Genomic DNA, 15342 nt, shown 5'->3' on the forward strand with positions numbered 1-15342 from the left:
ATGACAACACTGCAAAATAAAGGTGAGTCAAGAGTTCATTTCTCTGATTTTCCTCCTCTTTATCAGCACTTGATCCTGAGGGAACCTTTACTGCAAAAGGGCAACCTAGTTCATATGTTTTTATGTCCACACTGTTAAAATAATCTTGTTAGATATTTTGAACAGTGGAAATATGCCTTAGACGCTCTTCTGCTCATGGAATACATGGTTTAGTAGGGAGAGAAAATATAATTATATATGTAGACCAAAAATGGACAGAGGTAACTCGTGGTGGCTGTGAAGCTGAACACTGTGACACTGATACGTCAAATGCAAGAATGGTTTCCCATGGTGGACAGCGTTTGGTGGAGCTCCCCGATTCAAACAAGCTTGGAAGCAGGAGTGGCATCCACTTCCAAAATAGCTTGCCTCACGAAACCTGGAGAAACGATGAAAGTTATACAAGTGTCCAGGTCTTTCGTTCATAGGGTCGCTATGACTCGACAGCACTTAACAACAACAACAACAGACCATAAATGTGAGTGTGGTAAATGCTGCAGTGGCACTACAAAGTACTGTGAAAGCTCAGGTGAAAGAGATATTACTTATACTTGGGAGGATCAGTGTAGTTTTCATGGAGGAGGTGGCATAAGAGCTGAGTTGTGAATAATTTGTAGATTTTAACTAAAGGGAAAGGCAGAAGGAATCTCAAGAGTAGAAATTTTACTATCTCTAATTTTATTTAAAAATTATATATATATTTATTAATCCAGTACTCTAGAACATTTTATCCAAAGTTAAAAGCAGTAAATTAAAAAATTTCACATTTGCATTTGAAAAATTCACCTTCTGTATACTTATGTTTATTACTCAGTGGTTCCCAAACCTGAGAGTGTACCAGAAATATCTACATAGCCTGATAAAATTACAGATTAGTGGACCTTTTTCCAGACTATATCAGACTCTTAGGGCTGAGGAGGGAGAGGGAAGGAGGAAACGAAAGGCATAGAAATCTGAATTTGTTAGTCTATCCAGATAATTCTCCTATGACCACTCAATAGACAATGTTAGGTAATATCAACACTAGATTCTATGTTTTATAAATTCTGCTTGATGATTGAATTTATTGCAGAATGTGGGAAAAGACCAAAGAGACGTTTTGCTCCACCTACACAAAAAGTGCATGGATTGATGCCTGCTAGCCCTAACTCACTAAAGGAAGACCCTCTGGAGAATACTTCCCCAGAGAGAGAAAACATGCCAAGTCTGTCAAAGGCCAAGTTAGAGAAGAATGAAAAAGCAACAACAGAGAATGGCCCAGTCGGTGGCCAAAATAAGAAAGGAAAAAACTTACACAAGCACTCAGAGAAGAAAGCAGAAAAGGTATCAATAACATTGATGGATTCTACTAGGACAATCTTTCTTTGCCCACTCTGTACCTGAGCTAGACAAATAAAAAAAAAATGGGGAGGTAAAGGTCGAGGTGGGGGTAGAAGTGGATAGAGGCTTTACAAGTATTTTCCTTTTGACTTCTTCATTCCCTAGTAAAGGGAATCTAGGCTCATTTATGGAATTTCATACTCCAAATCTTGTGAATTTCCCTGTTTGTCTAATGGCTATTTTCCTGATTGGTCTGAGAGGAAACTATGGAAAGAAAGATAAGCAGTTTAATTCTCCTGTCCTTGTCTCTGCAGGAAAGAACAAGTCTTAGCAATGCAGAATTTGAGGAGATTGTCCAGACTGTGCTGCGGAAGTCCATAGAGGAGTGCTTGGGTACGGCTCACAGTGAGAGAGAGAGAGTTGCAGTTGGCCAAAGTGATTATTATTTTAAGTGTAGAAAAAGTTTGACAGCTTTCCCTCTTTCTTTCATCTTCCTGAGTGAGATACTAAATTCCATGGAACTTTTAGTATTTTAAAGCATTTAATATATTAACAACAAAGCTATAGGTAAACCAGCTTTACATATATAAACATTAAAGACATTTAATTTAAAAATCTATGTTACATTGGTGTCACAATTTAAATACAGTCTTACTGAGTTGTGCTGACAGCCCAAAGGCACATAGTTTGAATCCACTGGGCTTCTCTTTGGAAGAAGGTGAGACCATCTCCTCCTATGCAATTTATTGCCTCTGAAAACTGGCTAGAGGGTCCAGCTATGAGTTAGTTCCAACTTGGTAGTACATAATAGCAACATATTTGCTTAGCTTTAGTGGTATAGTCCTTAGGGAGTTGAGTTGCATTGCTAACTCAAAGGTACTGTCTTTGACGGTTCAAATCCACCAACAACCCAGAGAAAGAAAGATGGACAGCCTCCTTCCTGTGATTTATAGCCTCCAGAAACCTGCTGGAGGGTCAGCTGAGTCAGTTTAGACCTTAACAGCAGTGAGTGACATATTTCCTTAAATTCTTGCTTCAGAATCATTTAAATGCATTGCTATATGTTGCAAACTACTTAGAAAAGAGAAATTATTTTTCTCACACTTAGAGAACAGTCTCCATTTACTTTTGTATATCTAATACCATTTTAGTGTATTCTTAGAGATTGGAACTCTGCTGGTCTGGTGGGTAAAAAGTTGTACTGCTAACCCATAGCCCAGAGCACCTAGTTCAAATCTACCATCAGTTTAGCAGGAGAAAGATGGGCAATTAATTCTGATCGATGACAGAAAACAACAGGCATTTGATTTTTAGGGTAAAGAACTCTGTATTGTAGGCACTGAGACTTTCTCCCAAGGTCATGAAGTTAAAGACATTTTTCACCACTGTCGGGTGTATTTGTACTGCTAGACAGAATATAAGGAAAAAATTATATAAAACACAGTACATATGATTTTCATTATGCATACAAAATAAAACTCTTGAGCATGATGAAGATTTTAAGGACACTGAAATATAGGGCAGAGTTTTGCTCTGTTGTTCATAGAATTACTATGAGTCCTAGTCAACTAAGCAACACCTAACAACAGCAGCACAAAATAAATTAGCATTATCTAACTATCCTGCAATGACACACATGAATCTGAAAATCCATACAAAAATGTAGATTTGTAGTTGGGTCTTAAAATTTAGATCTAAAATTCTGTGACAAGAGGCTAAAAGATTTTTCCAGGCCAAGGGTGGGACATATTTATAGGAAAGAAACGATTAGAAAAAGAAAATTAGGAAATAAGGGAGTGTTTTCTTTTATTACTTCTCTGCTTATAATATTTTATTTGGGAAGGGGTAGGATCTGGCCTTCGTTTTTCAGAGACATCTTGTGCCCAGCGTGTAGGATGTATCCAGACAGCTAAGGGACCAGGAATTGCTTCTATTACTGCTGATAATGATAATACTGATGGGTAAGTTTATACCCCCTCAGGTGAATTGATCACAGAGTGGACTTAGTATTGGTAAATCCTGAGCTTTCCATTTAGCTATTCTTTTCTCTGCAAAGATGCCTATTTAAATTGTGAAAAGTAAGCAAATAGGTTGATAAAAGGAAATTTTAGAGGGCCAAAGATTGTTTTCCTTCTCTTAACAATGAGCTGTGAGCTAGTAGCTTCTTGTTTAGATCCAGTCAGGACCTGGTAGAGGGCTTGGGTATTTAAAAGTTTACTGAGTCCTGAATGAGTCTTGACCTTGGAGGCTCATGTGCAAAGCCATTTGATTCTGAAAGGTGGGTTCTTCTTGTTTTGGTCGAGGATCAGCTGTGGACTGTTTGGTTGTTTATATTGCATTCTCAACCATGTGAGAGCTGATTGGATTTGCTGAATTTGGCTAACAATGAGCTGTGGGCTGGTAACCTCTTATTTAGAGCCAATCGGTGCCTGGGTATTTAAGTCAGGCCTAGTGTTAACTGTGTTTGGAATGAACATTCTTCTAAGTGGTTTAGGACTGGTCTGTCAATTCCCTTTACTTAGATAACTTGGGGTTGCACTGCTACTGGTATGTCAGATGCCATAATGGTATTCATAGTGAACAGTGTTTGGTGGAGCTCCCAGATTAACACAGGCTTGGAAACAGGAGAGGCATCCACTTCCTAAACAACCTGCCTCTGGAAACCCTATGAACTTAGAGAAATGACAATAGTTCTAGAACAGGATTCAGGTCTTTTGATCATAGGGTTGCTATGAGTTTTGCTCGATTCGATGGCACTTAACAACAATAACCACAACAACTTCACTTTTACTCTTGGGTTGTTCAGAAGAAGAGTACTGCAAAGTTCTCCTTTCTATCTAAAGAAACAAAAATAATTTCTCCTTTTCAGAGACGAGCTAACTGTACCTCATACTCCAGCGTCTCAGCAAAATGAAGTTGTCCCCAAGGTAAATGAATCTAAGCCAGACCAGCTAGATCCTGCATTTTCTGAGAAAAAATTCAAAAGACTCTCCTTAAACAAAAGAAAGAAGGGAGCGCGTGAGTATGGTCCAATATATTTATTTAGCCATTTGGCCCAAGTGGGAAGATTGGGAAATTGGGAAAGTGACAGTAGGAAGGCTGAGAATTTTCAGTTGAAGGCTTGAAACTAACTATTGAGATTCTTCCTTTTTTCTGGCCTATAAAATTATTTTTTCAGCCCTTCCTCTGGTTTTTGTCTTGTATTTGTAGAAAATGAGGAATTGGAACATGAACAGGAAGAACAAACAAAGAACATTATTCCAAATTGTCCTCAGATCAAGGAACCACAAAAAGGAGAGAGTGGTGGTTTTGGTGAGTTTGGTTATGGTTTGGAAAATTTTCTTGGGCTTGAAAATTGAGATAGTCCAGAGGATTGAGGCTGGATAGGACCTTGGATCAGCTTAGAGGATGTGGAATATTCAGAGTGTGGGAGTTTGGAAGGTAATGGATAAAAGGAATGTTTGGATTGAGAAATGATAGATTAATGGATCTTTTTTAGAATAGTGAGCTTTTTAATCCTAAAAATTACTGCTTGATCATTTAGCAAATCAGTTATTTAGATAACAACTCTGTACATTGTATACAAAAAGAACTTTTCAATCATGACAGAGAACCAGACACTAGGAGGGAAGAGACCAAACCTCGTTCTTGATGTAGAAGAAGAATTGGGAGGGGAGCTCTGGTGGCCTAGTGGCAAAAAGCTGCACTGCAATTCTAGAGGTGCATGGTTCAAATCCACCAGATGCTGTGCCGGGAAAGGAGGGACAATCTCCTCCTGTACCAGTCAGATCCGATTTGACGGTACACAGACACACAAAATAATAATAATAAAAAGAAGAATTGGGATATGAAACCTGAATTCTCAATCTAGTTCTGCCACCAGTGGACTGATTTTCATCTAGTCTGTTGTCTTCCCTGAATCTTAGTTTTCCATTTTTAAGTCCAGGATTAGCCTAGCTGATATCTAAGGGTTTATGTGCCTGTATGATTTGGTGGAAGGAAAAAGTGTATTAATTTTACCTATAAAACAAGATGGATTGACTGGTGACTGTAACAATGGATTTGAGTATATCAGAGAGCATGAGGATTGTGCAGGATAGGGAATGTTCAGATCTGTTGTTTCTAAGGTCACTATAAGTTGTAGTCGACCTGATGGTTCCTAACAACAACAACATATTGTAGAAGAAAGAACACACTTTAAAGTCTTTCATTTCTATTTTTACCCCTCCCACATCACAGGTCATTGTCTAGTCTGGGTCCAGTGTTCTTCTCCAAACTGTGAAAAATGGAGGCAGCTACGAGGGAACATTGACCCTTCTATTCTCCCAGAAAATTGGTCTTGTGATCAGAATACAGGTAGAATGGAGCGGAAATGTTTGGTTGGGTTTTTTTGCCCCCACATTTTATTAATTTTCCTTTCTTCCTCTCTCTCTCTATCCTTTAGATGGAATATTACCTATGTGTCTTTACCACTGAGATGGTCCTCGTACCCTTGGAAGAGAGGGAGGAATCTTTCTATCATATCAAGTTTATTCTGGGCAGGAAACTTAAGAAAAGAGGAGATAAATAATGAACACTGCATTGAAACAGATGAGGGAAAGAACTGTCTAAAAGGAATATATGATTATGTATTATTTGCATGACAATAGTCCAGAATAAGAGGTGCATAGCAAAATGGACTGAGGGGTTGGGGGACGGAAGAAATTGAGCAACAATGAAAGAATCTTTTTAAAGAGAAAAACAACTGGTGGAGGATAGGGAGGTAAAAATGTGCAACAATGAATGAATGGAAATCCAAGTTTTCTATAAACTTTAGTTAAAATATCAATAAAGGAAGAAAAAAATAAAAAAATTTACAAATGCACACACACAAAATTATTCTGGGCATAGTGTTCTGCATGGAAAATATTCAGCAAAGTTAAGTTTTTGGGAAAAGGGATGGAATCTTAAACTTATGCATGAATTCCATTTCCTTCATACTGGCCTGACTTTGTCAGTCCTGATTAGATTATTGGCATTGGTTAATGAATAGGGAGAATAATGAGATAAACAGAGAAGAGCAAATGAAAGCGACCTAGTGAGTTTAGAATTCTAGAATATTTGAAACTCTTTATTGAGAGAGTTTATCATTACAGAGACCAGCTAAATTATTTTCCAGATGAGGAAACTGTCTCAGAGAAGTTACTGTTGTGGTACTAATTAGAAGCAGAACCAGACAGGGTGGAATAAGAGCAGATATTTGGAATCACTTGCTATAGAATATGCAGAAGTAGTTTTCCTACATCTCTGGGCTCTAGTAACACTTCTCTCTCTCTCTCTCTCTCATTAATTCATTGTTGTACATTTTCTCCTCCTTTTCCCTTTCCCTCCCCCCAGCCCACTCCACAATGCACCTCTTGTTCCAGGTTGTTTTTACACATATAATGCATAATTATATATTCCTTCTGGACAGTTCTTCCACTCATGTGTTCTAATGCAGTGTTCATTGTCTATCAACTCTCCCCATTGCCTCCCCAACTCCCCCATGTCTGTCCTATTTTATAACAACAGTGTTATGCAGTATTTGTCCTTTCATGACTGAGATATTTCACTTAGCACAATGTCCTCAAGGCTCTCCCATGTTGTGTAATGTTTTCTATTTCCTTGTTTTTCAATGTCATATAGTATTCCATTGTGTGATGTCACATAGGTTTTCTGTCCATTCATTTGTTGATGGGCTCTACTGGCACTTTCTTTATGGATCTTTACTCTTCCTTCTGCACACCCTTCTCCAAGAGCCTTTTCTGTTTCATCTTCTGCCTTTCCCTATTCTCATGCAGATTTTTACCTTATGAAAATTTTTTCTCCTTTCTTCTTTCTCTTTTTCAACAGACGTGGAGTATAATCGCTGTGATATTCCTGAGGAGACCTGGATAGGGCCTGAAAGTGATGTGGCTTATGCCTCCTACATCCCAGGATCCATCATCTGGGCTAAGCAATATGGTTACCCCTGGTAGTGCACCATGAACTAGTCAGAATTCCCTTCTTGTATATGGGATAAGTAGATTCAAGGAGGAAGGGGAGAAAATGGAAAGCACATCTCATGGAAATGGAACCTGCCTTAGTAGCAGGGAGTAAGCAGAAAGATAAAGTCCCAACACATTTTCTAGAGGTTGTAAGGTGGAGGTGATTTTCTGCTGGGAATAAGGATCGGATGATATAATACTCAGTAAGTTGGAAGTGTTGTTGTTGGTAGCATCAGGTCAGAAGGGACTCATAGCTGATCCTCCAGTGAGTTTTCAGAGACTATGAATTGCACAGATTGCCCATCTTTCTCATGTGAAGCTTCTGGTAGTTTCAAACTACTGGGTTGGTTGTCTAACTCCTTACCACTAAACCACCAGGGCTCCCTAATAGGACAGGTAGGATGACTTTTGTAGGGGGAAAAAACACAACAACCACCCAGCATTGAGATGTGAGTCATACACTGTAAAGAAAACAAGATTTGATTCTCAGGGTCGAGGGAGGATGTAGAAGGATAAGATACTTTTACTAGAAAGATTCTGAGCTGCTTTGTACATTGATGGAAGTCATTTCAGCTGTTTGTTGCATCCACTAGAAGGAGTTGACAGGGTGTCTACCCCTGGGATCTTTTTGTTTGAACAATGTATTGTCCCTTTCAGTACATGTATATTGATGATTTTTTTTTTCTGTTCATCAAACTCTTCTTTCTACTGCATCAATCCCTTCATCAGGTGGCCAGGCATGGTAGAATCTGATCCTGATCTGGGAGAATATTTTCTCTTTGCTTCTCACCTTGATTCACTACCAGTAAGTTTCCTGTCACTTAACAGTTGATCTTCTTTATGAAATAAGAGGTTCAAGGGAGGGGGAGTCTCAGGCAAAAGTAATGAAAAATCCATTTTAACAGATGTATAGTTATAAACAAACATAGCTCTCAGCCACATGCAGAAAAAGAACACTTAACTAGAGTGACAAACCCAGATGTAAGTACTCATACAGAGACACAAATTTGTACCTGATTAAGTGTCCATTATGAAGACATTATGATTTTGATAAATATACCTTGATTAGGATTCCTGAGGTCAGAATGGAAGAAAAATGGAATGAGGCTGGGTTGGTGAGTCAGACTTAAAGGAGCAGATAAGACCAGGTATCTCCTTCACTGTGAATTTTCAGTTCTTCCTCTGGTTTTTCTGGCTAGAAGTTGAGAGCAGGGAGAGGACAAGAGGTCATCACAGGACTATCTTTTATTTCAGTCTAAGTACCACATAACATTTTTTGGAGACACTGTTTCTCGTGCTTGGATCCCAGTCAACATGCTAAAGAACTTTCAGGAGCTGTCCCTGGAGCTGGCTGGAGTGGTAAGCAACCTGGAGTTAGTCGTGCTTGATACAGGAAACGTGAAAATTTAACCTACCTTTTTAAAACTTGATTTTCTCCCAGGGGAAGCTGTGTTGGTGGGAAATCCCATGTCTGACCAAGTGTGTCAAGGGTGAGGTTATTCATGAGGGGTTTTTCTTTCTATCAGGATTATAACAGAGTAATGCTTTTTCTCAGTCTCCTTTCTTTTTTCGAAGTCATTTTTCCAATTATAACCTTATTGCCATTTTAGACTAGATTCTTCTTTGGGATGGGAAACTGCTGTGCATTATAACATGTTACTAAACATTTCTGGACTCTACCTACTACAACTATCAGCTAAAAAGTTGCCATATCAAGTTCACCTGGAGATGCTTCAAAAAACAGGTCTGGCAGGGAGCTCTGGTGGCATAGTGGTGAGAAGTTGTACTGTCAGCCCTAAGGCATGTGGTTCAAATCCACCAGAGGAATCTCCTCCCATGCAATTTACTGCCTCTAGAAACCTGCTGGAAGCTCAACTGTGAGTTGATTCCAACTCCACTGCACATAACAACAAAATAACAACAGGAACTAATGAACTCGAATCTCTTCGTGTGTTTATTGGACATCTCAGGATCTTCTTTGTTGAAATGTCTTTTCATATCTCCTGCTAATTTTGTAGTTGGGTTGTTTGTGGTTTTGCTTGTTGAGGTATAAAAGGAATGAGAGCAATGAGGGAGTGGCTGAGTCTGACCTCTAACTAACTCCATTTGGAACTGTCTCCATCAACAGCATCCACACACAAAGCCAGTTCCTATGAGGTCAAATGTATCTTCCACACTTTCACATCACTTTATACTAAGTTAAACTGCTCTACTGGGTCTGAAATCCACTGCAATAACTACACAGACCACACAGAACAATATTCATAATTATGGGGTATGTATATTGGAGAAGTTAATAATCAGGTTGGCAGTTTCTCAGTCAAAACAACTTCTGAAGTGTGCTCAATAGCTCTTCAGCCTTCAGCCTTGTGGCTTTAGGCCAGAGTCGCAAAGTTTTTTTAGTCCTGCCAATGATGGCATCTCCTCCCTAGGCCTCCATCAAGCTTGGGCAAAGGCCCTGCTCTGTGAGGAAGCAGTCCCAGGTTAGCTCTATTACTGGCTGACTCTGGCAACGGTCCCAGGTTAGGTGCTGCTGCTACTGCCCTCTTACAGTCCCTAGTTTAACTGACGCAGGAATCTCTGGCTTCAAAAGCATTACCTGCTTCCTTCTTGCTAGTAATGAGCAAATTTCTGCTGCAGAACCTGCTCAATTTAAACCTGGTGGAATGGCAAAACTAGTTAGTCCCCTTTTGGATAGATGAACCTCTCCTAGTGTCATGTTTCCTCCCAGTCACGTGCCCAGTCATCAAGGGCAATGGCCTGGAAAAGCCATCTTGAACAACAGACTCACAGCACCACATAAGGCGTTGGAGTTTTCTGTAAGTTTTGTGGATGTGTTGACTCTAATCTTTAAGTAAATATTTATCATTGACTCTGATCTTTCACTTCAGAAAAAGTTCAAGAACAAGGACTTCAGCCAGAAACTCAAGGCAGCTCTCCTGATGGCTCAGGCAGCAGAACAGATCAGCATTCAGGTGGGGGAGTGTTCAGGCCTACATACCCTTTCCTTTCTGAAACCTGGGACACAAAGTAAAGCATAAACACCACATTGCAGAAAACCAAATTGTCTTTCCCTATTACAGCCTTGGCCTTCTGATACTATTCTTTCCTTCCCAGGCCACATTCCATTGACACCTTAACCCATCCAGTATTTTCCTTGCCCTTGGACAAATAGGATCATTTTGTTAGCCCAGACAGGACCAGTCTAGTGGAAGGGACATCCTATCTCCCTGAAACTCTGAGTTTCAGATGTTTAAGGCCTAACCTTTGTTTTATACAAAGAGTTTTTACCCTCAAACTCTGCTTTGAGAGTGGAGTAGGGTGAAGAATAACAGATTTTTTTTTTCTTCTCACCTATGCTCCTTGGTGGCAAGGATTCTGAAGCTTTGTCTGACGTACTTTGGACATGTTACAAGGAGGGACCTGTCCTTGGAGGGGGACATTATGCTTGGGAGGGTGAAGGGACAGCGCAGGAGAGGAAGACCCTTGATGAGATGGATTGATTCAGTGACTGGGGTAACAGGGTAGGTGTGTCAGAGACAATAAGATTGACATAGGATAGAGCAGAGTTTAGGGCTGTTGTACATGAGTCACAAGCAACTCAATGGCACATAACAACAACCACAACAACCTATGCATTGAATTATATTAGTAAAAGATAATTACTATCCATAATAATTCTGGTTAGCTTAATGTGAAAATGATGGAAACAAAATTCTTTATTGCTAAAATTTAGAAGACAGATAGCAAAAATATATCTTGAGAGGAAACTATGTTTCCTAAGGTAGATGATGTTTTGGTTTTTTCCCTCAGGAACGGGTGAACTTGTTTGGTTTTCACAGCCGATACGATGGATTTGACAGTACCGAGGAAGGAAAAGGTGGGATAAATGGATGACTGATACAGTGAAGAGGGAGAGGAGAGATTCCAGTGTGAAGGCAGCAGCTGAAGCTTTTCTTTGTCTTACGTCCAATATCATCAGCTTAGTTCTGAATTCTGTAGGCTTCCCTTTGTGAATGTGTATAATCGACCAAGTATCTGGAAGGGATGGATGGACAGGTGGAAAGAATAAACAAAAGAAGTGGGGAGAGAAGGTACATGTTGAATAGTGGTGAACTTTGAAAGGGTTGATCCAGAATCTAGGATCATGTTTTATGGTGAAAAATATCGTTGATACAAAGAAAGGGTGGAGTGAAAATAATGGTTATTTGAGATCAGAGTCATTAATTCACCAACCACTGCACTGGATTTAGACTATCTTCCCCCCCCCCCTTCTGTTCTAGACTTAATGCTTTCTGAGCCTGACTTAGAGAAAGAAGAAATGGAGTCCGAAATGGAAGAAGGAAAAAAAGTAAGATTTAGCTTAACCATTGATGTATTATTTAATTTTATTGTGATTTAGAGTGAAAATTTACAGAGTATTTGCTTTCCATCCAGCTATTCATATACATTTTGTTTTATGACTTTAATTACAATACCAATACCACACTTCCAAACTTTTCCCTGTAATTTTCGTTTCCTTCAATCTTTATATCCTGCCCCTTCCAGCCTCATGAGCTTTATTCTTGGCCAAATGCTGCTTTTTTGACTCTAGAGTTGGTTGTTCTAAGGAGTGAGTATTTCTCTGGTTTTATTGTTCAAGTTACTCTCAGTCAAACAATGACAGACTTGTAACTTGAACAATAAAACCAGAGAAATACTCACTCCTTAGAACAACCAACTCTAGAGTCAAAAAAGCAGCATTTGGCCAAGAATAAAGCTCATGAGGCTGGAAGGGGCAGGATATAAACTGAGAGTTGTGCTGTTTTGTTCCAGGTTCTAAGGGTGACTAAAGGCTTGGGGGGTGGGGGGTGCTACCACTCTTAAACCAGTAAACATTGGTATATGAAATGGTTTTTAGTTTTATTCTACATTTCCCTCTACTTGACTGTTGGTTTAAATAAGGACCATGGGAGTTTCTCTTTAAAAATTTTTGGTTACATAGTTTTACATTTTCCAAGGAATCCTCCTGCCTCTGCCTTGGGAGCCCAGACTGACTGGTTTTATCACTGAGGAAAGAGATTCTTATCTTCTGCATTTTTCCCCTCTGATTCTCACATCTCTAGGACTTTTGTGTCTTTGTTATCATCTCAGTTCCAAATGTTCCTCTTGTTTTAATGGTAACAATTTTAAAGGAGCAATTTTTTTTTAAAGGAGCGACTTTAATGGAACAATTTTATAGACTGGTGTCTCTGTTCACTATCCCATTTTCTGTATTAGGACACTTAGGATATTTGTTTCTTTAGTTTTTTTCTTTTTAATATTTTTGTTTTTTATTGTGATTTGTGTGGAAGTTTACAAAAAATGTTAGTTTTTCACTCACTTATTGATACACATTTTATTTCATAACATTAATTACAAGACTACAGTGTAATCACACACTTTTCCCACTTCCTCTTCACCATTAATCCTTCTAGCCTGCTTCTTCCTGACTTCAGGGCTTGGACAGATCCTGCTCTTTTGACCATATATGGTTACAGGAGTGAGGCTCTCTGGTGTTTCTGTTTGCGATAGGCCTGTTTATTGTTCAGTCTCCATCCTCATGCCTCTCAGATAATTCACATCTGTAGAACCATATAATCTTTGTCCTTTGTGACTGACTTTTTTCATTCTGCATAATATTTTCAAGGTTCATCTATAGTATCAGGACTTTATTTCTCTTTATGGCTGAGAACTATTCCATTCAGTGTATGTAATATGTTTTGGTCATGTGTCTGTTGATGGACATTTGGGCAGTTTCCACCTTTTGTCTATGGCTGATAAGGCTGCATGGGCATTGATGTACAGATAATATGTTTGTGTTTCTGCTTTTCATTCTTTGGGCATATATCTGGAGTGGACTGAACCATATGGAAATTATAGGGAACTCTGTCCATAAGAAGTTACACTGATAACCTACAAAGATTGATGCTCTCCTGCAATTTTAATTTACCAGAAAGATGAGTAATCTCCTCCTGAGTGATTTACAGCCTCAGAAACCCAGTGGAAGATAGCCATGACTTCTGAATTGACAGTAATGAATTTTAACAGGAATTAAATGTTTAACTTTTTTCCCAGTGGTTGTACCATTTTATAATCTCATCAGCAATTGATAAGGGGTCCAATTTCTTGGCATTGTCAACATCATTGTTTTACATTATTTTAGATAACCATTTTAGTGAGTATGAAGTCATATATTTTTTTTTTAGTAGTTTTTTATTCCTATCTCCCTAAAGAAAGTATTAACTCAGCGCCTGGGATAGTGGGAGTAGGTGTGTCAGACACAATAAGGTTAGCTCAGGGTGGAGCAGGGTTCAGAGCTTTTGTACATAGTATTGCTATGAGTCGCAAGCAACTTAACACATAACAACAACAAAGTAAGTACATGCAGAGGATAACAACTGTGCTTGCTGAAAATAAAGAGGACTTGAAATGCTTGCTGCAGAAGATCAAGGACTACAGCCTTTGGTGTGGATTGCATTTCAACATCAAGAAAACAGAAATCCTCATCAATGGACCGGTAGGCAACCTCATGGTAGATAAAGAAAGGATTGAAGTTGTCAGTTATTTCATCTTGCTTGGATCAACAATCAACACCCTTGGTACCAGCAGTCAGGAGACCAGGAGACATATTGCACTGGGCAAGTCCACTGTCAAGGACTTCTCCAAAATGCTGAAGAGCAATGACATCAGTTTGAATACTAAGATGCACCTGATTCAAGTCATGGACTTTTCAATCACTTGTTACACATCTGGGAGCTAGACAATGAATAAAGAAGACAGAAGAATTGATGTCTTTGAGCTGTGGTGTTGGAGAAGAGTACTGAATATCCCATGGACGATCAAAAGAACAGATGTGTCTTGGGAAAAGTGCAGCCAGAGTGCTCCTTGGTGGCAAAGATGGTGAAGCTTCATCTCTCATACTTTGGGCAGGATGCTAGGAGAGGCTCTTTCTTGGAATGGGATATCATGCTTGGAAATGCAGAGAGTCAGCACAAGAGAGAAAGACGCTCACTGAGTTGGTTGACAAGTGGCTGCAGCGATGGACTCAAGTGTGTTAGAGATGGTGAGGATGGCACCAGAATAGGACAGGGTTCAGGTCTGTTCATGAGATTTCTGAGTGTACTTGACTCGATGCCACCTAACAACAACAACAAAAATTAAAGTTTCAAAGGGGCTCTTGTGACACAGTGAGTGAAGCACTGTGTTACTAATCAAAACTTTAGTGGTTTGAATCTACTCGTTGCTTCTCATAAAGATTGGAATCTTTGGGACAGCTCTAACTCTCCCATAGTGACTTGGGTCACATTGAGGCAGAATTGACTTGATGGTAGTGGTTTTAGTGTATTGGAGATCTCAGGAAGTAGCATATGATCAAGAATGGATGATGTCAAAGGAAGAAATCCAAAAGTATTGCACTGGAAATATTATTGAAAAGTGATGCACCAGAAACTGATGGACTTTCAATTGAGATGTTTCAACAAATGGATGCTGCACAGACTGGAAGAACCCACTCATCTGTGCCAAGAAATCTGAAAGAGAACTATCTGGTTACCTAATTGCTGATCCAGCAGAATGTGGAAATTATTGAACAAGATAAGCTATATCACATGCAAGTAAAATTTTTCTGAATTAAAAAACTGTTGAAACAGTACACTGACAGGGAACTACCAGGAATTAAAGTAGGATTCACAAGAGTGTTTAGAATGAGGAATATAAATGCTAATATCAGATGGATCTTTTTTTGTGTGTGTGTCAACCTGTCAGATGGATCTTGACTAAGAGCAGAATGTACCAGGAAGATATTTGTCTGTTTTATTTACTTTGCAAAAGCATTTGACTGTATGGATCATAAAAAAATAATTAGATAGTTTTGTCTTTTTTTAAAATTTTATTAGTTTTAATGAACATTTACAGAGATTTGGGGTTTTCATTCATTCATTGTTGCACTGTTTTCTCC

General features: G+C 39.0%; 1 protein-coding gene across 1 annotated transcript in view; it reads left to right on the forward strand.

Annotated features, from left to right (window-relative positions):
* Window positions 1-15342, forward strand: part of ZCWPW1 (zinc finger, CW type with PWWP domain 1) — a 25080-nt gene continuing 9738 nt past the window's right edge. Inside the window, exons 1-13 of the mRNA XM_006896582.1 lie at window positions 1-22; window positions 1112-1362; window positions 1674-1752; window positions 3230-3320; window positions 4229-4377; window positions 4570-4671; window positions 5599-5715; window positions 7231-7351; window positions 8094-8169; window positions 8619-8723; window positions 10256-10339; window positions 11178-11244; window positions 11648-11715. Of these exons, the coding sequence (XP_006896644.1) occupies window positions 1-22; window positions 1112-1362; window positions 1674-1752; window positions 3230-3320; window positions 4229-4377; window positions 4570-4671; window positions 5599-5715; window positions 7231-7351; window positions 8094-8169; window positions 8619-8723; window positions 10256-10339; window positions 11178-11244; window positions 11648-11715 (1332 nt within the window). The remainder of the gene's footprint in view (window positions 23-1111; window positions 1363-1673; window positions 1753-3229; window positions 3321-4228; window positions 4378-4569; window positions 4672-5598; window positions 5716-7230; window positions 7352-8093; window positions 8170-8618; window positions 8724-10255; window positions 10340-11177; window positions 11245-11647; window positions 11716-15342) is intronic.

Source organism: Elephantulus edwardii, unplaced genomic scaffold (assembly GCF_000299155.1).
Source record: "Elephantulus edwardii isolate Elephantulus edwardi_28Jun2011 unplaced genomic scaffold, EleEdw1.0 scaffold00186, whole genome shotgun sequence".
In the NCBI taxonomy this organism is placed as follows: Eukaryota; Metazoa; Chordata; class Mammalia; order Macroscelidea; family Macroscelididae; genus Elephantulus; species Elephantulus edwardii.